The sequence below is a fragment of the Pagrus pagrus genome, assembly GCF_965226575.1.
Source record: "Pagrus pagrus genome assembly, chromosome: 15".
Taxonomy (NCBI): Eukaryota; Metazoa; Chordata; class Actinopteri; order Spariformes; family Sparidae; genus Pagrus; species Pagrus pagrus.
In genome coordinates, this window is record NC_140199.1 from 25339065 (window position 1) to 25360409 (window position 21345).

At 44.0% G+C, this 21345-nt stretch overlaps 1 protein-coding gene across 5 annotated transcripts in view; it reads left to right on the plus strand.

Annotated features, from left to right (window-relative positions):
• Window positions 1-21345, plus strand: part of dlg5a (discs, large homolog 5a) — a 40697-nt gene that overhangs the window by 17223 nt on the left and 2129 nt on the right. For 2 of the 5 annotated variants that reach the window (XM_084375471.1, XM_084375474.1), the window contains exons 6-33: window positions 420-679; window positions 887-1199; window positions 2294-2524; window positions 2843-3027; window positions 3178-3303; window positions 4133-4265; window positions 4429-4556; window positions 4643-4818; window positions 4918-5021; window positions 6219-6311; window positions 7037-8092; window positions 8625-8745; window positions 8840-8984; window positions 9331-9464; window positions 9594-9683; window positions 10278-10446; window positions 11931-12008; window positions 12961-13123; window positions 14515-14648; window positions 15394-15558; window positions 15941-16124; window positions 16879-17027; window positions 17743-17913; window positions 19078-19268; window positions 19356-19499; window positions 19722-19849; window positions 20205-20314; window positions 21159-21268. In XM_084375471.1, the coding sequence (XP_084231597.1) occupies window positions 420-679; window positions 887-1199; window positions 2294-2524; window positions 2843-3027; window positions 3178-3303; window positions 4133-4265; window positions 4429-4556; window positions 4643-4818; window positions 4918-5021; window positions 6219-6311; window positions 7037-8092; window positions 8625-8745; window positions 8840-8984; window positions 9331-9464; window positions 9594-9683; window positions 10278-10446; window positions 11931-12008; window positions 12961-13123; window positions 14515-14648; window positions 15394-15558; window positions 15941-16124; window positions 16879-17027; window positions 17743-17913; window positions 19078-19268; window positions 19356-19499; window positions 19722-19849; window positions 20205-20314; window positions 21159-21268 (5191 nt within the window). The remainder of the gene's footprint in view (window positions 1-419; window positions 680-886; window positions 1200-2293; window positions 2525-2842; window positions 3028-3177; window positions 3304-4132; window positions 4266-4428; window positions 4557-4642; window positions 4819-4917; window positions 5022-6218; window positions 6312-7036; window positions 8093-8624; window positions 8746-8839; window positions 8985-9330; window positions 9465-9593; window positions 9684-10277; window positions 10447-11930; window positions 12009-12960; window positions 13124-14514; window positions 14649-15393; window positions 15559-15940; window positions 16125-16878; window positions 17028-17742; window positions 17914-19077; window positions 19269-19355; window positions 19500-19721; window positions 19850-20204; window positions 20315-21158; window positions 21269-21345) is intronic. The other 3 variants (XM_084375473.1, XM_084375475.1, XM_084375472.1) reach the window with 2 other exon arrangements.

Consider the following 21345-nt stretch of genomic DNA (forward strand, 5'->3'; position numbering starts at 1 on the left):
AGTATATGCTGGGTAGACACGGTCAATTCAGCCCTCGGGTCAGAGCAGCCCTGTCAGTAATCAGGAGGCACTTAATCAGCAAAACCTGCAATAATGAGACATCCAGTCTCACAGGGAATGAATAATGCAGGCTGAAGGACACACTCTACACATAAAACAGCTAATTTTGCCGGCCAAATTTGGGGTTTTGTTTCCGTGCCTAAATTGCAGTTACTCTTAAAAAAAGCCATTGTTTGAGCTGGCACAGGATTTGCTTGTGATGTAAAAATAGAATCCTGCCTACACATTGATGCCATCTGCTGCTAAGGTGTGGCACAGCAAACACAGGCTTAGTGGATTTCATCTGATGGCATCAACATTAGGAACACCATCAGCAGTTTTATAATGACTTTATATATGACTTTTGTTGTCCTCCTCAGGTAATGAGAGAGAAGGGCTCATCAGAGGTGTTGAACAAACTGTATGACACCGCGATGGACAAGCTGGAGGGCGTAAAGAAGGAGTATGACGCCCTGAGCAAGCGCTACAGCGAGAAGGTGGCGAACCACAACACAGACCTGAGTCGCCTGGAGCAGGCCGAGGAGGAGAACCGGCGGCTACAGAAGCAGATGGATGCGTTGCTCAAACAGAGAGACTCGGCCATGCACTACCAGCAGCAGTACTCCACCTCGATGAGGAGGTGAGAGAATTTGTCAGCCAGTCACATCAGATGAAACTCAGGAAAATCATGTTATATTACCCAGCACCTGTACACACACACAGACACACACAGTTGGTAACAAGCACTCATATGAGTGACACTGAAGCTGCAGCCAACATCACTTTATATGGGTTTCACGTAAAAGTGTTCACTGAAACACCCCAATCTTCCTCCGCGCCCTACCAGGTTCGACTCGGTGCAGCAGGAGCTGAACAAGTCCTCGGCTCAGAACAAGGAGCTGCAGAGAGAGATGGAGCGACTGCAGTCAGAGGTCACGCGCTACAAGAACCTGCAGCTGAAGGCATCCAAGGACTGCGAGAAGTACAAGGAGGAGAGGGACTCCGTGTTCAACGAGTACCGGCTCATCATGAGCGAGCGGGACCAGGTGATCAAGGAGCTGGACAAGCTGCAGACGGAACTGGAGGCGGCCGAGGCCCGACTGAAAAACACGTCTTCAGAGAGGGTGGTGGCCAGTGAAGAGCTGGAGGCACTCAGACAGGTATGAGGCTGAAGAGGCAGAATCAGATACAGCTGATGCACTATTATTTTACATGAAGAAGATGGAGGCTAAACCTGAAAGATATAGATGTCAGAAACATCAAGCCAAAAAAATGTATGGAAAATATCAAACAGTGCACAATATATATTAGAGACATGTTGAATGAAAAACTTCTAGCAATAGTTCTACATTTTGAAAAATATGTTTATTAGCTTTCTTGCTGAGAGTTGGATGAGATGATTGGTGCCACTCTCATGTCACTTTGGTAAATCTGTAGCTGGAGCCTGCAGTTAGTTAGCATTAGCTTAGCATAAAGACTGGGCACAGGGGCGAAATGGCTAGAGTGGCTATGTCCAACCTTTCTTGTTTTATTTATTTGTTTTTTTTTTAATCCAAAATGGTACTGTGCTGGACTATTTCTTGTCTGGGCCCATTTGCCATGCACCCAGCAAGAACTCCAGGAAATCACTGGTCCATGCCAAGAAATAGTTGAGCTCACAACACCCAATAAAATGGTGAAATATTGTTTTTACAGTTCAGTTTTTCTACAAATGTATTAAACAAGAGCTAGCTGCTTCCAGTCTTTGTGCTAAGCTAAACGGTTGCTGGCTTCAGGTACATATTTGCCGAAGTACATATTTCCAAACTGATTCTATAACTTTAGACTTTATTTTAAAAGTCGGATATATGAAGCTTTTTGGAATAAAGTTGTGCTTGTCATTACTCATCAGTCACAGCTTTCCCCAAGAGACTTTCTGTCTTCCTCAGAGTTACTGAGCAAACTTTCCTTCCATTTTAAAATGTGCCTGTCTGGTTTTTAGGTGTCTGTTCATGACTTTGGCCAGACATCTACTTTCAGATCAAAGGCCATTTTCACACAGAACACTGGACAAAAATAGTTCAGCCCTGTCGCCGGCTTCTTTGAAGAACATTTCTGAACACTCCGGTTGACAGACAAAAGAGATTCACAACTAGTGTTGGATAACACCGCATCAGCCCTCAAATATTATTTTCACATTGCATTAATGACTCACAGTATTGAGATGCCCTCATTCCATTGTGCCCCCCACCCCCCCACTTTGTTTTTGTGACAGGAGTTGAACTCGTCACTGGTGGACCGCGACAGGGCCATCTGCGAGAGGAACGAGCTGCTGGAGAAGTACTGCCACGAGGTGAAGGACAAGGCGGAGGCTCAGAAGGAGCTGAGCCAGGCTTGCAAGGACATCGAGATGGTCCGGGAGGAGAGGGACGTGGCCCGCAAGGAGAGGACGGAGGCCATCATTCAGAGGGATCAGCTGCTCCGAGAGTACTATCAGGCCAGACAGGTAACAAACACATTGCACATTGAAGGTTAGGCACATGGTTACAGGACGTCAGGACTGACCCTCAAGCAGATTTCGGTTACACCTGTATGTGCCCACTAGATGGCCCTCTTAACAGTCCTACTGCAGGCCATGTGAACCTTTTATACCTGACAATTAGCTGTGGTTTGTTTTAAAGTCACACATCTGGATAGTCTTTACCTTTTTTAATATTTAATTCAGCATTTTTCACACCAGACGCTGTAAAATGTAGCATGTTCTAACAAATGCAAATGCTATGAATAATGTATAATCTTATTCATGTTTACTCAATGTCTCTAGAAACAAGACTCTGCCACCCTGGACATGGAACGAGCCAACAAGGAGATTGAGATGCTGAGGAAACAGTACGAGGCCATGTCCCAGGAGCTGAAGGAGGCCACACAGGAGGCTGAGGTGGCCAAATGTCGACGTGACTGGGCCTTTCAAGAGAGGGACAAAATAGTGGCGGAGAGGGAGAGCATAAGGTCAGTCTGTGTGTGTGTGTGTGTTCGGTGTGTGTGGGTTTGTTAAAGACTCTTGACAGAGCTGGAGGGCTCACGCAAAGCTGTAGATCTTCGAGAATAATCGGCTAATACCTGCTCCTCCTAATACGCTTCTCTCCTCTCCCTCTCCAGGACTCTGTGTGATAACCTGCGGCGGGAACGTGACCGGGCTGTCAGCGATCTGGCTGATGCCTTGCGTAATCTGGACGATATGAGGAAACAGAAGAACGATGCGCTGCGAGAGCTCAAAGAACTAAAGTGAGTCTTCAAATTGGTTCTGAAGCCTCAATCACGATGTTAATTACACTTGTATACAAGGAAAATCCTTCTGCATTCGAGCGAGCAGAGAACATTATTGCCTCTACTTGGCCGACTGTGTGTTTGTTGACTTTCTTTGTCTCTATAAGCTGTTGTACTCAGTGTGTGGCAGGGTGTGATATGCTGCCGTTGGAGACATCGTGGCGCTCAGTTGTTTTGCCTGGCGCCATTTCCTCATGCCCAGATAAAAAGTGTAATCCTGTAAAAGCAGCAGTGTTTTGGACACACATTGGGTTTTTCAGTGTCTCTCTGTACCTCCCTGCATATACATGCGTTTATATTGTATGTAAAGGCTCCCTCTGCTGGATGAAGTGTATATGACAACCACTTTTGAGTCATTCTGCAGTGTCCTGTGACTTTGAGAGTTTCATCCTCTGTAAAGAACAATGCAAGATTGGGGTTTTAATGTCACAGCTACCCTCAAGGCATGCCTCAGTAGGACACCATATATCTTACTGACAGTGGGGCATTGTGTGCATTCTACTTTTAGTTTTTTTCTGTGTAAATATAAACTTGATTCCCTAAACCACAAAACAGAAGTGTGAGAAAGGTTGTATGAAATGTGAGTTTGAGTCTATTTTGACATAAAAAAAGAAGAAGGTCAAAACATGTATACAATGTTATCGCTGGATTCTACATCCATAATGATGCACACTGTAATGCCCAGTATACAGACTGGTTGTGTGCGACTCTTTCTTTCTGTGGCGCTGCCCGTTCCTCCTCGAGCGACTGACATTTAACCTTGTGCGCGACGTCTTCTTTTGTTAAGGGAGAAGATGGAAAGCCAGCTGGAGAAGGAGGCCCGCTTCTGTCAGCTAATGGCCCACAGCTCTCACGACTCAGCCATCGACACGGACTCCCTGGAGTGGGAGACAGAGGTGGTGGAGTTTGAGAAGGACAGGGTAAGAGCAGTGCTCAGCTTTTATTACTGAGAGTGATTTGGTGACACGCCAGTCTGCTGAGCACCAGCAGCGCTCTAAAGACTGCCAAAACTTTGATGATGTCGAAATAAGTTTGTCAAAATGAGCGACTTTACTGACATTTATATCATTGGCTTTTTTACAGGATGACATGGATTTGAAGGCACTTGGGTTTGATATCGCTGAAGGGGTAAATGATCCGTATTTACCGGGGGATTGTGGGATATTTGTTACAAGGGTGGACAAAGGAAGTATCGCAGATGGAAGGTTAAGGTACGCCACAAGAAGCTATCCTGTGCCCTTTTTTTGGCCTAACTGTTTATCAAGTGCCTCATCATCCATCCTCTTTTTGCTTCCAGGGTGAATGATTGGTTGTTGAAGATCAACGACATGGACCTGACCAATAAGGACAGGAAGCAGGTGGTGAAGGCTGTGCTTAATGGCGGAGGGCTGATCAACATGGTGGTACGAAGAAGGAAGTCTCTGGGAGGAAGGCTTGTCACTCCCGTTCACATCAACCTCGTGGGACACAAAGGTGCATCAGAGTGCTACATTATTTAGCCTGCCTATAAATAGATTTAAATGCCGTCTGGTTGTTTATGCTTTATGCTTGTTGTTCTCTTCTCCAACTCAGACAGTGGGATTGGTCTGGAAAGCGGCGTCTACGTCACCGCCATCGTCCAGGGCAGTCCAGCAGCCAGAGAAGGTTCTCTCACAGTGGGGGACAGACTGATCGCTGTGAGTGCCTGTTAGAAATCCTCTTTAAATTTCTTTTTTTATACTGCCTTCCTCCACATCTACCTCAGCACAGCTCACACAGGTGCCTTTGGCTTTCTAATCCAGGCCTTAGTATCCACACTCCAAACCCCCAGATAAGGTGGGATTTAGTTGAGTATGTGAAGTCGAAATGGGAAAGTCTCCTGCTTTGATTAAATCCTCCAGAAACTTGCAGCTCTAGAGGGCTAGGTGGAGCTGTGTTCGCACACACACAGCTGCAATATACTCCCACTCGAGGGAAAGAAGGACAAAAGGCAAATACCAGAAATGGAACCGTGCATCTCAGTCATTCAGAAAGTGACCCTAATAGGGCCAGTAGCTGCAGCAATCTTAACTCCCCTGCTAGTTTAAAATAAGCATGAAATCTCTGCATTACCTTTTAAATCCTAGAGGACTTAGATATCTCCGCTCACCATTTAGCAGCATAGCCGTCTCCTCCATGTAGCCAGGGAACTGATATGCCAGATGATAGTTCAGCTGCAGCCACAATTAGCAATGGTAAGTACAGATGATGTGCTAAGAGATCTCAATCGTGGGAGAGTATCGTATTTTATCATGCCCTTGTGGACGTTAATCACATCAGTGTATCGGGTTATATATAACTTATTAAATGCTTAAATGCAAAAAAGAGTCAAGAGTGCTGAATCTGCAATGAAATATGCATGGGATGCAATTGGATGTCGTTAGCTGCACTCCTTGGCTCGGAGGTGAGATCAGAGATTCTCGATTAAAGCGTCTCAGACGTGTTCTAGGTTGAAGCAGAAAGTTCTTCCCTCATTTTCTAATAAGTCTCTGCCACAATATATCACTCGCTTTGCCCTTTAATATCTCCGACCATTTGAGAAAAAAAGATTCTTCTCAAGTTCAGACCATTGTGATGGAAATGTGCGGATTGCAGCATGAGTCTTCTTCAGACTGCTGGCCTAGATTTCTCGAGGTTTCCACGCCGCAGCAGAGTGAGAGGCAGCTCAGGCCCCCGGCACACTCATGTTCAGGAGATATGTCACCTGTACGTGTTTATAGATGTGCATCTATTTTAATAATACTGCCACCCAAGACACGCACACACGCCTCGGAGGAGGATCAAAAAGACGAACGTGCGTTGCTTCAGTGCTGAAGGACCTGTCCTTATTTCCAATGTCTTTCTCTACTCCCCAGATAAATGGCATTGCTCTGGATAACAAATCTGTGACAGAGTGTGAGGCTCTGTTGAGGAGCTGCAGGGACTCTCTCAGCCTCTCTCTCATGAAGGTGGGCCACACTCGTCTCATTTTCTGAGCTCCTTTTCTTCTTCACCTGTGCCGAAACTCTTTACAAGCTTTCTTTCTACTTTTGCATGCCCTACATAGCAGTTTCACAACTTCAACTGGATTATCTAACACATTACCAATTAGGGGCGTCACGATTTAAATTAAAGCTTTCAATTTCAAGCATCAAAATCAAAAGCTTTGGGCAATTGTCCCAGTATTTTTTTCTCTCCACCCCTATCTGGTACTCAGAGTAACTCCGACAGCATTAAAGATGTTGGCTTTATTTGACTTTTTAGAGATCCTTTATTGATTTGCTTGGGAAGCTGTTTTACTCATGGTGGAAAAAAACGAACTGCACAGAACTGATGACAGTACCAGAGATCCTTTATTGATTTGTTTGGGAAAAAGGTTTATCAGGACATATTCGAGGTATTCTGGATTCTTTATTTTTGATGATTATTATTTGAACTTGCCTAACCCTAACCCCCAAAAAGCCACCTGGATAAAGTCCAGTTGTTGTTGTGAAATACCCCTATGTTTTAAAGAAGAATTTGAAAATGTAAATGACAGGTATAATAGTTATTTCATAGCCATTAGTGCTGTAAAAAAAAAAAAATTGAAAATGAAAAACAAAATCAGGGATTAAGAGAATTGTGACACCCTATGACCAGTTCATTTGCCAGCGTATCATTTGGTAGCTAACTTCTTCCTCTACCCTCCTCGCAGTTCTTCCCTCATAGCACATCAGGCCAGAACATCTTTGAGAGTCTGCGTGAGTCATCAGAGAAGTCCAACGGGCGCATTCACCTGTCCGAGATCCACTCGCGGAACAGCCGCAACCTCAAACACAACAGCTCCACACAGACTGACATCTTCTGCCCTGATGTTGGAAGCACCAGCACAAGTAGCATCTCTGGGGAGAGGAGGAAGGTCAGAGGTGAATCTGACGAGGTGTACGGTGACATCAGCAAGCAGTTCTCCACAGGTTCCCTCCACGCCACTGGCCTTCGGCCGGCCTCGGACTTGGGCACTGGTCGTTATGGGCCCAGTGCTTTCCAAGAGTGCTGTCCGTACAACAAGGCACCTTCCTCCTTGCCCTTTGACCCCGTCTCTGCCTCAGACTGCATCACAATGGAAACAACCCTGGAGAAGAAGCACAGCGGGGGCACGTGGCCCAAGATGATGGTGGGAGGCATGTCAGTCGCACCAGATAACACCAGTCCAGTCACAGCAGCAGCCCAGCTTTCCATCTACAAATCGCCCAAGCAGAGGAAGTCCATCTTTGACCCAGACACTTTCAAACGCCCCGAAACACCTTCCTCTAAGATGGAGTACATGGCAGCCAATCAGATTGCAGCAGTAGCCACGGCTGCCGCTGCATCTTCCCATTCCCCACAGCCTTCAAAGACAGAGTCCCTCTCCTCCTCATCCACCCCGACCCCAACCCCTCCCACCCCGCCCACCCGCAGTGACTCCTTTAAGTTCAAACACAAGCATCAAAGCAGCTCTGCCTCCGACTGCACCATCACCTCAGACGGCAAGGGAGAGGCTGCCATCTCCATGGCAGCAGGGGAGAGCAGAGATAGGAGCGAGCGAGAAAGAGACCGGAACGGAAACCACTATTTCCTCGATGGCAAGGTCCTGACCTCGAGGAAGTCATGTGACGAGGACATTGGCCGAACCAGAGGGGAGGAGCCGGAGGTGAAGAGGCCGCGTCCTAAATCTGCTCCCGCTCTTCGACGTAGGATGACCCCCCAGACCATCACTCTTCCCACCTTCCAAGTGAGTGCATTTAAGGCCACAAACAAAAATGTATGTTGTGCATATCCTCCTCTAAAATCCAATTTACGGAAGTTTGATTAGAAGCTTCTCTGATAAAGATATGAGAACATGATGCATTTGAGTTTGAATTCAGAACAGGACCAACATTTCAAATCATCCCAGTGGGCCAAAGCATCCATTTTGTAATAGAATTTACAGCCCCGTCAGAGTAATGCCTCTGGGACTTGCCTCTTAGCCAGCGTGTCGGAGTGATTGATGCCTCTGCACCGGCACAGCCACCAGACCCAGGAGCTGAGTCAGTGCCTGGGGCTCAGACAGCCATGCCTGGCTACGTCCTCAGGCCCCCGACACACACAGGAGAATGCAGCGGGGGGGATGAATGTTCATTTTACCAGTGTGGGATGTTCATTCTGTCATTTTTCTCATATGGTACTTGTCTGGCAGGGTAGAGAATTTCTCCCAAGACATAATGGTGTTTTGTTACCCTGCAGGGGGTGAAATGGTAACCGTTTATTTCTGTCATTCATCACAGAGCTACTCTAACGACGAGCACTCACCAGAGCCCAGGGACATGCTGCGTTCCTCCCCGAGCCGCTCCCATAGGCACAGCGTCGGCTTCGTCCCCACAGTCTACAACGGCACCCTACCTCCCAGTGAGTTTCTCCGACGCTTACATAAACTCCTGCTCTCACCATAATCATAGACTCCCCCCCTCTCTAACATGGCGGTGTGTCTATGCTCTGTCAGATTCAGCCCACCGGGGTCTGTCCCCTTGCCCCGCTGTGACGGCTGTGATGAGGAATCCAGTGTACACCGTGCGCAGCCACCGCGTTCATACCAGCAACTGTCCATCAGTCGCCTCCCAGATATGTCACCAGCACACCCACACCAGGTTACTCTTCATTTTCGCACTCACCTTTCCTCGACCCCCCTTTTAAAGACCGGCGGTTACGTCACAGGCTCTTTAATTGTCTGTTTCTGACCGGCTTGTTACGATGACTAATATTTTTTAATTAGCCTGTTTCCCAAAGGCAAAATCACATAATTAAATTTCGGGTTTGGTTGAAAATAATTTCCTGCTGTTGCTCTTTTTGTGCCGCTGTGATTTGGCTTAGCCCATCGATTTAATTAACTCTGGACTTTTACAATATCATGAATGTTCAAATAATTGCAAGCATTGTATCCATAATTAGTGTTTCCTAAGGCATGTTTTCTTCTTTTTTTTTTGGCTTTTGCAGCCCACAACACCAGGGTCGTCTGAGCCTGGACCTGAGCCAGCAGAAGCGCGCAGGCGACTACTCTGAATCCTCTTCGTCACGCAGCAGCAGAGCCTCACACGGTACAAACTCACTGCCCTCCAGCGCACGGCTCGGTCAGTCTGGCACGCACGCAAGCACACACACATACACACACTTAAAGGTCACCGACTCGATGTCCCTTTTTCTCTTTTTGAATATTATGTCACAGCGCTCATTCCTGTATCATCTCATCCCTCTGCCAGGTTCTTCCAATAATGTCCAGTACCGCACAGAGAGGATCAAAATCCCTTCCACTCCCCGCTACCCCCGCTCCATGCTGGGGTCAGACAGAGGTACCGCTCTCACTCACCACACTGGTATTAAAATACTCAAGCACCTGAGGTCAAACTGCAAACCAGCAGCTATGGGTCCAGCCATCATTTTCAAGTCATGACCCCCAGGTTTTACTTTGTCAGGTTCACTGAGTTGCAAGATGAACGTTTTAAATTGAGGTTTTACAGAACCGGCAGAAGAAAAACAGCTGCCACTTTGATATTGAAAGATGAAATTGAAATCTCATTTAAACCCATCAGCCCGTCAGAGTCTTTAGTCTTTGGTTACCACCAAATTATGACGCATCCTAAGTGGTCAGATAGTGTTTAGACAAAAAAAGAATGTGTCCAGTTGTAAATAGTCTCCAGGCAATTCAAGATCTGATTACTCAGAGCTCCTCCTCAGGTAGTTAGAGCCATATCTTTTTACATTGAGCGTGAAAATGAAGTGTCAGGATATTTCTGGATGTAGGGCAAGTAAGACGAGGTGTTTACTGTCCTACATAAAAGCTCTGTGTATCACAGAATGGTGTGAATGCAGTTATAATCAGATTAAAGTCTTCATGTGAGATGTAAATGTCATCTTAATCTGTCTTATTCTTCCCCTGAATCCAGGCTCCCTCTCACACTCTGAGTGTAGCAGTCCCAGTCTCATCACTCCTCCACAATCACCACTCAATCTGGAGACATCCTCGTTCGCCAGCAGCCAATCACAAGGCTCCATTTCCACTTTACCTCGCATCTCTGTCAGCCCTGTGCCCATAGGGGAGCGAAGGAAAGACAGGTATGATGAAAACGACTGCTCACAGCCAAAACACTTTAACCTTCCAGACACACTATAGCGCCTGAGAGTGTATTAAACACGGAAAATAAAATCTTTGCATAGTAGATAGTTTTATAAATAATCAGAACCAGAAATAAACTTTTGATGTTGAGATCTGTGGTTTCTTTTCCTCTTGTAAATCTAAAAATGTCTCAGCTTGTGGATGCTGTAGCTTCTTTGTTATGATTGAGATCCTGACCTTCCAAGCATCGTGAATAGTGACAAAGATGGTATTCAAATTTTTGGCTCAAAATCGCATCACATAATCACCAGTAAACGGTGGGACCTGGCTGTCTCTCACTGTGGGAGAGGGACGCTGTTTTTCAGGGGAAGTTTACCAAAGACTCAATAAGGAGCACCGACTGGGTTGTAGTGACTTTTCCACCTATAAATATATAAAGAGTATATAGAGTCATTGTGAGATATAAAATTACTTTTAATATAATTAATTGATTTGAATTAATTTTTGATTTAGAGGTTAATTCAGTAAAGGATTTGTTTTGTTGTCAGAATGTGAAGGACATGTCTGGGATCTCAGCTTCTTTATGAAATTACTGTCTCTTCATTTAGGTGGACAGAGATGCATTCCTTCATAGTTATTTACAACAGTTTTAGTTCTATTTGTTGTTATTTTCCTGGTGTTTCTTAAAAGCGTCAAATTTGGTCTAAAAATCTACCTGTGCCTCGTATTAGGTGAATAAAAGAATAGGCTGTTAAATAATAATTAACAAATAATAATAATTAGCAAGTTGTGATTGTCAGTTTCTTTCTTTTTTTTGAGATGGATGTTTGTTTGGATTGAGTAGGAAAAGGCTATTTAAAAGCAAAATACCAGATAATAAACTGTCCATGCCCAGCTGGATGACATCTGGGCGCTATCGTGATATTGTCCACTGCTGCAAATTCATTTTCTCACACATTTTTGACCAAATTTCCTGATCTGGTATTAAAAACTGAAAGTTGCCTCTCACAGCTGACCTGTTCACAGTATTAACCAGACCATCGTCCAGTTGATCAAACTGATGGGAAACTGAGAGGATGGCTCTACTGATGGTGTAGATGTTGGGCGAATGATGGAGAGAATGATTATAAGGATCACTTCAGAGGCAGCTACTATATGGCCTACATCTGCCCTCTGGGATCCTCCTAGGCTATTTCAAAAGGCGTTGCCAGGCAACAGGTCTATAACGGTCATAGCTGTGCAATCCCTCATTGAAATTCAGATTGAAATCCTATTAAAACTCTTTTTAATACTTTATCGGAAGCCTTTTAAGAACGAGAGAGAGAAGCAATGATCTGCTGGGGAATTTTCAACATTTCTGTCCCATTTTGTGTCGCTGACACCTCTCAGTCTTTCTCACTGTTGCTGTCTCTGTATGATATCTGTCCTCCATTCTCCTCTTTATCTTCCTCCCGCCTGTCTCTCTGCAACCCTCCGCTTCCAGATCTCTTTACCGTAACCGATCTTTTCTAAGGATTCCTCTGGCTGCAAGGCCAAGGTTCTCCTCTCTCAGGAGCCTCAGGTTCGTTCTCGCTCAAAGTGCTAAAATCAAGGGAATGCCCCCCCTTCCACCCTTCCCCTGACTTTACGTCGTTCCCATGCTTCAGTGCAGTTGGGTAGAAAACACAGAGGAGCAAGAATGCAAAAGGAGAATTTGTGATGTTTTTTTCCCTCCACAAGAGCGTGGTTTGATTTTTAGATTGCTAGTCATTTGCATGCCACAGTGTCAGTGCCTTAGGAAGCACACTATAAAGATGGGATTAGCTACACTTGCTGAACTTCAAAGGTACAGTGTTATGTTTATATGTCTGCACTTGTCTCCCTCCATGTCGGAAAACCCACTTGAATCTCAGATATTGCATGCAGCGTCCATGCCCTCTGATGACGACATGGCCGATATGCATGCGTATATTAAAGTCACCCTTTAGCGTGCAGTATGTATGTTATGCAATGGTATTATTATTATTACTGTTATTATTCAGCCTGGAGCTTCAGGGTCATGGTCTTGTCTGTACACCACCACTCTGTTTACCCTCGTCTCTGGCTGCTAATCCATTCTTCTTATCTGCCTTCATAGAACTGTCTGCCATGTCCAAAGCCAACTTGTTATGAAGACCCACAAAGTTCATGCAAATCTCCTTCATGTGAAGGGATTTCTCTTGCCTGTGCTTTTTATGATGCTGCACACACTCTCCCTGTACTCCAAACAAGTCCAGTTTCTTCTGTTAAGCCAGGCGTGCAGATGATCAATTTACAGGCCTGGGGAGGGGACAGCTTCTTCTTTCTATTGATGATTTTTATAATTCTGACCAGATATGATTTTGAAGCAAAAGCCTGGGTAGCAACTAACTCTCCAGAGCTGTAAATAAGTTGGTCAGTCCATCACCACATCCTCTCAACTTGATCCTGCGTGGTATCCTGTAACCGCTTTTCTTGGATGCTATTCATTTATACTCATTTCTCCTTCCCACCAGGCCATACTTGGAGGAACCCCGCAATGTCATTGTGCACAAAGGTGCGGAGCCTCTGGGCATCTCCATCGTCAGTGGGGAGAACGGAGGGATCTTTGTCTCTAAAGTTACTGGAGGTAGCATCGCCCACCAGGCAGGACTGGAGTATGGAGATCAATTATTGGAGGTATGAACAACCTACTGCATGTGGGAAAGCTCACAGCTTCAATCAGCATGAATACGAATGCAATACCAGATGCCTGTCAAAGAGCAGAAAAATACAGGAGTAGTCTATAACTGATTAATACGACTGACTTAATAATGATTCCTTCAAAGGCTCAGTCATTCTGCTGACAACAACACTTTAAGTCTGTTTTTTGGAAGACTGTATTCATTAGTGTTGTCACAGTTCCCAGTATTTTAATATTGAAATCCATTTAATTAAAGGGTGTTTTCACTAAATATAAAATGGCTGTGCAAGCTGAAATTGTGTTGCAGTGTCTCTACGAGAGGGCAAATACTCTGCTTGTGGGTGGCACACAGTTTCAGTTGTTAAAAGAAAAAAAAGAAAAACGGAGTAGGAGGTGAATTTATCCTACCAAGACTTAACCAGCAAGTACCCCATAAGGTTGTGGACCCAACCCCATTAAAGGTCGCATATTGTGAGATTTCCTGTCTTTTTTCATTATTTAGCAGGTGCTCTATAAATACTGTGAAAGTATCAGAACGCTCAGTCCACGGAGAAATCCACACAGCCCCTAATTAGAATTGGTGCCTTTTAAACTGGGCTGTCAGGACTTGTGTAAGGTTGTGATGTCACGACTGTACAGTCACCGTCCTCATTAATGCCCCCAGCATGGCCGTGGTTGAAAAATCACCAGCAGAGCTTATGTGAAAATACAGTGTGCTGTGCCTGCTCAGGTCTGTGTGAGCTGACCAATCAGAGCAGAGTGTTCACAAAGTGTTCAGACAGATAGATGCCCAAAATATGTATGCACCTGAAAAATAGCAATATGTGGGAACTTTAAATATTCAAGCCATGATGTAAGCTGCCTGCTCTGGAACAATGTGTGCTGGTCATTTTTTACAGCAATTAAAGAACATAAAAGAGTCACAAATCCACCTGTTAACACATCTGTTTTAAGACAATCAAGGAAATCTTGTCAAGACTTGTTTCCCCTTTTATCACTAGGTAAAGCGTAAACAGATGAAATCACATCCCATTGATCTGTAACTGTTCAGCATAATGATGTGTTGAGAATGACTGCATCATGCATTATTTAAACGAAAACAATCATTACATATTCATTGTAATCGTTCATTGCTTTGGCACATCTATATTGCAAACAGGACTAACAGTGTTGCAAGGCAAGTAATGGCTGTCTGATCTTTTAGAAGATGGAGCGTGCACTCTCTTTTTGAGACTTGGAAAATGGATGTAAAACAAATCCTTTGTCTACTCTCACGAGTATCTTCTCCACCAATTACTTCTAATGACCTAAACCCATGAATGGACTGGGCACATATTGTTTTCTGTCTAAGACTCTCTCCCTAATCAGACTTCTCTTCCTTTATTAGTACAATGGCATCAACTTGCGGAACGCTACAGAGCAGCAAGCTCGTCTCATCATCGGCCAGCAGTGTGACACCATCACCATAATGGCCCAGTACAACCCACACATGTACCAGCTGGGCAACCACTCTCGCTCCAGGTAACGTGATGATTCATGTAGTAATAAACAGGAGATGTTCCAGTGTGGAGTTTGTTTCTCAGGTGTGCTGCTTGGCTGATTTCTGAATCAGTTCTCAGTAAGTGTTTCAGTTAAAGAGTTAAATGGATATTTATATTGTTTGATGCGGCCAGGTCTTCTGTAAATGCATCTGTAAGAAGTTGGTGTTTGTTTTAATGCCGGATGATACATTTTCATTGCACTCACACTTTTTTTTGCTGAATGAACATAAAGGAATCTCTGAACAGCAGTTGTTCGCCCAGGTGCCAAATATAAAGATGTAATTAACTGTATAGCTGTTCCTCTTTAAATATTAACAATGCGCATGAGCCCGACAAATGTTAGAATCTGCTACCAATATTTTGAGAGCCAAAGAATTCAGCTTCGATTCATTTTATAATGGAAACAAATAACATAGGTTTTTGATAAGATTTCTCTGAATTAGAGTTAATTGGTTATTGTGACAAATAATACAAACTATGTAAAACTTCACATAGCTCTAACAACGCAGAGAACAAGGGAGCAAATGGGAAAACCTGCATCTTGCATCACTTTCTAGTTGAGCTATTTATGGAATGGGTCAGAATGATAAAGCTGTTCGGCATGCCCAGATGATCAGGAAGCCATTTGAGTAATTCCTCTACAGTGACGTGCATTAAATCTGAAGCTTTGTGTAATGTAATTTTATTGATGGAGCCAAATCTTTCCTATTTTTCACTTTTTGCAGCTCCCGCCTGGAGCCAGTCAGCACTCAGTCAACTCCCCAGGGGAGCGGAGCCGCCACCCCCGACAATCACTCCACCATCGATACACTCAGCGAACAGGACGAGGGCACGCTCACTCCCTCCTCCAAGCAGACCACACCCACTACCAGCCCCAGAAATTTCATCAGGTAATGGGCTACACAAACATTGATAAAAAGAAGAACAACACCCCATCATCATAATGTATTTGGCATGAGAGAAGTGCCACACCATTACACTTCTGTAAATCCCTACAGAGTGACTCAGGTCCTTAAAAAGTCTTTAATGTCTTAAATTCAATTTTATAAATATCAGTCATTAAATAAGCATATTCCTACATAAAACCTACCTCTGCACAGGACCACTTACCTTTATTCTTGCCTGCAATGCTTGAATCAGAAGATGATTTGTCTGAAAATCTGTCTTAAGTTTGGTTAAAAATGATCTTGCGAAGGCCTTAAAAACCTTTTAGATTTAAGCGTCTGATACCTGTAGACACACTGCTCTAACGGACCACCCGTTGTCCTGTAGAATGCCGTCCGAGGGCGGCAGGAAGATGGCTGAGCCACGGCTTGTGACGGTGCGCAGGCCTGGGGTGGAGGTGGGAGTCACGCTCTGTGGAGGGAACCTACGGGGCGTCTACATAGAGAGCCTGGATGAGGACAGTCCTGCCAGAGGCTCCGACGGGCTGCTACCTGGGGACCTCATTCTGGAGGTACGGACTCAAACACATGTGCATACATACAACATATTGCCTCATAGTTGTTATAATGCACAGACACTGCAATACACCGTGCAACAAGTGATGATTTATGTAGGTTTGTGATTCTTGAGTTGCTGCAGAGACGGATCTTTTTAAGTGGGAGTTTTATTCAGTTTCACAAATGGAGTAGCTGTTGATTTTTGTAAGGCAGTAAACAGTTGTAGGTGTAAATATCAGTTTTTTGAAGAGATCTAAAAACTAAACTCTTTAATAACACACCAAGCTTTCCAACATCTTATACGGTAGACTCGAGCCCAGCCAGAAGGCATTGGCATTTCTTTCCTGCCTGTCATTGTTCTTCATTGATCCTCTCCCCATCTACGTCCGCTCTCGCTCCACGTTGCTGATCTATCCAGAGCACCGCAAACTCATAATAGACGATTCCTGGCATGCTCCCACTCAGCCCTCCGCCACAAAGGGCCTGCTATCTGAATTGCCACGCAGCTTTGTCATCAGGCCGCGCAGCATCAGTCTGTCCTTCAATCTCCCATCCTGTTTGTTTTCTTCCGCACATACATGGCACAAATCAATACTGCGACACTTTAATACGGCTGAAAGCTCGGAGGAAATGTAGCCTAGTGGAACCTTCACCGGCACGGCAAATGATTTCACAGAGGAGCGTAAACACTCACTCAGATTTCACCCAGAGTTTCTTATTTTTCATGATTTGAAGTTCACTCTCTCCTCATCATCTCTTGTCTTTCAGTACAACTCGGTGAATATGAAGAATAAGACAGCAGAAGAGGTGTACGTGGAGATGCTGAAGCCTGCGGAGACGGTCACGCTCAAGGTGCAGCATCGTCCAGATGACTTCACCATGCTCAAAGACGTCCCCGGAGATGGCTTTTATATTAGGTACATGCATATATATACACGCACACGGATCATATTGTTGGGCGTTAATGTGATACAGCTCTGTGAAAGCACCGCACTAATTTTCCCCATGCAGCCTCATCTTTGTCCGTGCTGCCGCTATATATAGAACCACCACTGGAGCGCCCCTTGGACAAGCTGGAATCTTTCTCATCTAACCAATTATGTCCCAGATCCACTGTGTGACTGCAATGATGCTAATCACACCACAAATTTAGGTTATCTAATCTCTCTGCTCGCTACACACCAGACCCAACACTGTGTCCCTTTTAGCGCTGGGTGTTTTCCAGGCCGTTAGAAGTACATTGTATATGGATGGAAAATGAAGAGCTAAAATAGTCACGTTTTATTGTTGGGAGTCTGTTGGTGCGTTTTACTGCAGCTGCCGCAGTCACTTGTCATATAGGCAAGCGGGCTTGTGATGTCATCGGCAGTTAATACACTCAGCCTGGCTGGCTGTCACAGATAGGCTGCTCGGCAGTGACTTATGAGGCTCCAACAGGAGGCAAGCAAGGCCTGTATTGTCAATAGATTTCTCTCCGCTTCCTTTCTATCTCCCTGATCCTTTATGTTTTCCCCTTCACACCTTTCTCGTCTGATATCTCACCTCCTTTTTCACTTTATCAACTTTATTCTCCCTCGTCCTGCCCTGCTCCGCTTAACTCCCCATCTATCTTTGTCTCTCCCTCCCCACCAGAGCACTCTACGACCGGGTGGGGGAGGCCGAGGGGGACCTCAGTTTTAAGAAGGATGACATCCTGTTCGTGGATGAGTCTTTACCAAAGGGCAGCTTCGGGACCTGGATGGCCTGGCAGCTAGATGAGAACGCGCAGCAGATCCAGAGGGGGCAGATCCCCAGCAAGTACATGTGGGTGGAGAATGTAGCGCACGCTTACGCACGTACATTTTAGCAGACAGTTTGTAACAGCTGTGGCAACAATCTACACCATGCTGCTACAATGTAGGCATTGTATGTAATGTCCCTTCTCTTCCATATGTTGTGGACTGTCCTTAATGCTCAGTCCTGTCATCCTCTGATCGTGTGTCTCTGCAGACATGCATTAATGCTACTGAACAACATTTGGTTACACTTCATTTTACATATTAAATGAAAATTACAGCAACATGATTTAATAATAATGTCCTGCTATTTTACAATAAGCAGTTAATAAATACATTTCCAGGAAACTTCCAACTGGTTTCTGCCTAACTTCTGCTGATCATGTCATTTTCATTTACAATTTACAACGTCCAACTTCTGCAGGTCAATAAATACTGAAGTACATTTTTTAACTATTTACATTTTCACCAGTTTTTATTATTTCAGTAGATCAGTCCAACTTTGAACTTTCAACTTTGGCCTAGAATTTTTTATAGTTAGCGACCATAAATTAGTTACTGACAAATACAGCGTCTTAATCAAGAATCAAGTGATTAATCTCCCATTTTAAAAGTTTCAATTGCCTATTGATTCTAAAAATAATGTCGTCACACCACTTCACTCAAGTTCAAGCAAAACACATTAGTTAGTTTGGCATGATCAGCTGAAGTTCAGCAGAAACCAGTTAGAAGTGTCCTGAAAAAATGATTTAAGAAATTACCAGTTATTTATTTATTGCTTGTTGGAAGAAAATGGAAAAAGGTCATTTTCAATACATTTTGAGTCATTATTGTGGTATTGTGAAAGAAATTTTGAACATGATGTTGAGTAATTACCACCTACTTATTATGACATTTCTGACCTGTAAAGGTTTTACCCCACATTTCTTTTTCTTATATGTTTATAATACTTTCTATACTAATACTGAATTCTGAAATAACACATTTCCTCCTATATTTTTATATTCGTTATTTTGTCCAACCAAGCCTGAGTCATTAGCATTAAACTACATGAACCTTAACTCTCATCTTAATGCAACACATTCTCTCCTGACATCTGTCAAATAATCCTAGCCCTTTTTAACGCTGATGCACATGCAGCCATTTTCTGTGTGATTCCTCTTTGTTGAATCTTTTTTTATGTGTGCTGTAGGATGGACCAAGAGTTTTACCGCAGACACAGCGTGACAGAAATGAAGGAAGACTCCGGTAAGACTCTGTCTGCGGCAGCCCGCAGATCCTTCTTCAGGAGGAAACAGAAACACAAGCGCAGCAGCTCCAAAGACAGCAAAGAGATGGTGGCTCTGGACGCCATCAGCACAGACTCCATCCCCTTCCTTGATGGTGAGAAGAACGGGTTGGATGTTTTGAATTTGAAAAATAGCAGCAAAAAGTAGAATATTTGACTGATCTGTGTGTTCTTTGCATCAGACTGTGTGAGCCTGGCATACCAGCGAGTCCAGAAGGTGGAGTGCACCTCTCCACGACCGGTACTCATCCTCGGACCGCTTACTGACCCCGCCAAGGAGATGCTGGTCAAAGAGTCTCCTGGGAAGTTCTGCAGATGTGTACTGGGTGAGTCGACCTCATCCAGATGTTTGTCAGTCCTACGAATAAAGCAAATGGTTTACTGAAGTTCTTAATAGCTGTTTGATAATTCTTAAACGAAATACGACTTCAAAGTTGAAGACATGGGTGGACTGTTTTAGTTTTTTTAACACTGCATCTTTTAGAAATATCCATGCCGTGTCCTATAGACTGTTTTCTTTACTCCGACTGTTTCTGTCACGTCTGCAGAGGTGATGAAGGCATCCCAGCAAGCCATCGAGAGGGGCGTCAAAGACTGCCTCTTCATCGACTACAAGCGCAGGAGTGGCCATTTTGATGTGACCACTGTTGCTTCTATAAAGGAAATAACAGATAAGGTATTTAGTCAGTGCCTTTCATTCTCTTCAGATTTTATCAGAATAGATAAAGTGGGTTCAATTTGTCTTTTTATCTCAGCGTGTGCCCAAGATAAGCTATCAGCCTCGCAGCACTTCAGTCTTAGATATCGATCAATGAAAGGCAAGATTCCTGCTCCCGACAGCAAATGTCCATTTTAGTGATTTATTCCTAAACCATAGCTCACAGTAATCAACATCTCTGTACACGTTCCAGTGTTAGCCAGCTGGCTATTTTTCAACTGCAGTCTTTTGGCTTGATGTAATGTTCGTCATGACTTTTAAATCCTTTTGCCTGTTAAAGTCATGTTTTGTTTTGTTTTGTTTTTGGATGCAGGGCTGCCACTGTTTGCTCGACATTGCCCCGCACGCCATCGAAAGGCTCCACAGCGTTCACATTTATCCAATAGTCGTCTTCGTCCGCTACAAAAACGCCAAGCAGATCAAGTAAGTAGCAGCCTGCACAAAGATCTTCCTTCATTGTTTCTTTGAACCGCTCACACTGTCCTAGCACAGTGCCATATGCACTCCCTATGTATGTGTGTGGATGGAGCAGAATAAGCCTTCATCTCACCATGAACCCTTTGGCGTGTCTGTCAAAGCGCCCCACCCCACCACAAACTCTTGCATAATCCCAAACAGCTGGTGAAACATTCCGGTTTTTGTCTTTGTGTTAAAAATAAAGTCCGTCAGTTTAAGTGCTGTATCTCTTCTTCACTTGGCGTTTGTTGTATGTTTAGAAATGTCCAGGATGTGCCAGGGTTCATCAGACATTGTGACCTATTTAAGGGGAGATACTACAGGTGAAAACACCTGCATAGATACATTTTGAGATTTTGGGCTTACACATCATGTCGTCTATCAGATTAGGGAAAAGAAGAATATCCCAAAATATATTCAGATTTCTGTTCTGCAAATATACTATATGCATTTAAGCTCAATTTGCATATTTAAGGTATAAGGTACAAGGTTAATTTGTCATTTTTTTGTCAAAAATGAAACAACGTTTTAGTCCTTTTATACTACATTCACAGGGAAAGAGTGTAGAGGATGAATTAAAAAATACCAGAAAACATTTCATACAAAAAAATAATTGTCTTAATGCAAGTAACCAACTGGGAAAGTTAAGTTGATATCTATTAGTCCAAATGTTTACCTGTAGTGTCTTCCCTTTTTAAGAAGTATTTCAATACCAAATGAACAACAGACAAAGTTTGCCTATTTTTTGACTGATTTTCTTCCCTCACTGGCTGATAAAATCTTAATAAGACATGCCCTTTTTGTTCCACAGGGAGCAGAAAGATCCGGTTTATCTGCGGGACAAAGTATCTCAAAAACATTCCAAGGAGCAATTTGAAAGTGCACAGAAGATAGAGCAGGAGTACAGCAAGTTCTTCACAGGTTCGTATGCTATCAAAACATCATTAAAAAAAAAAAACATGGATAATATGTGTTTACAATCTCAACCAAAGAGTGAC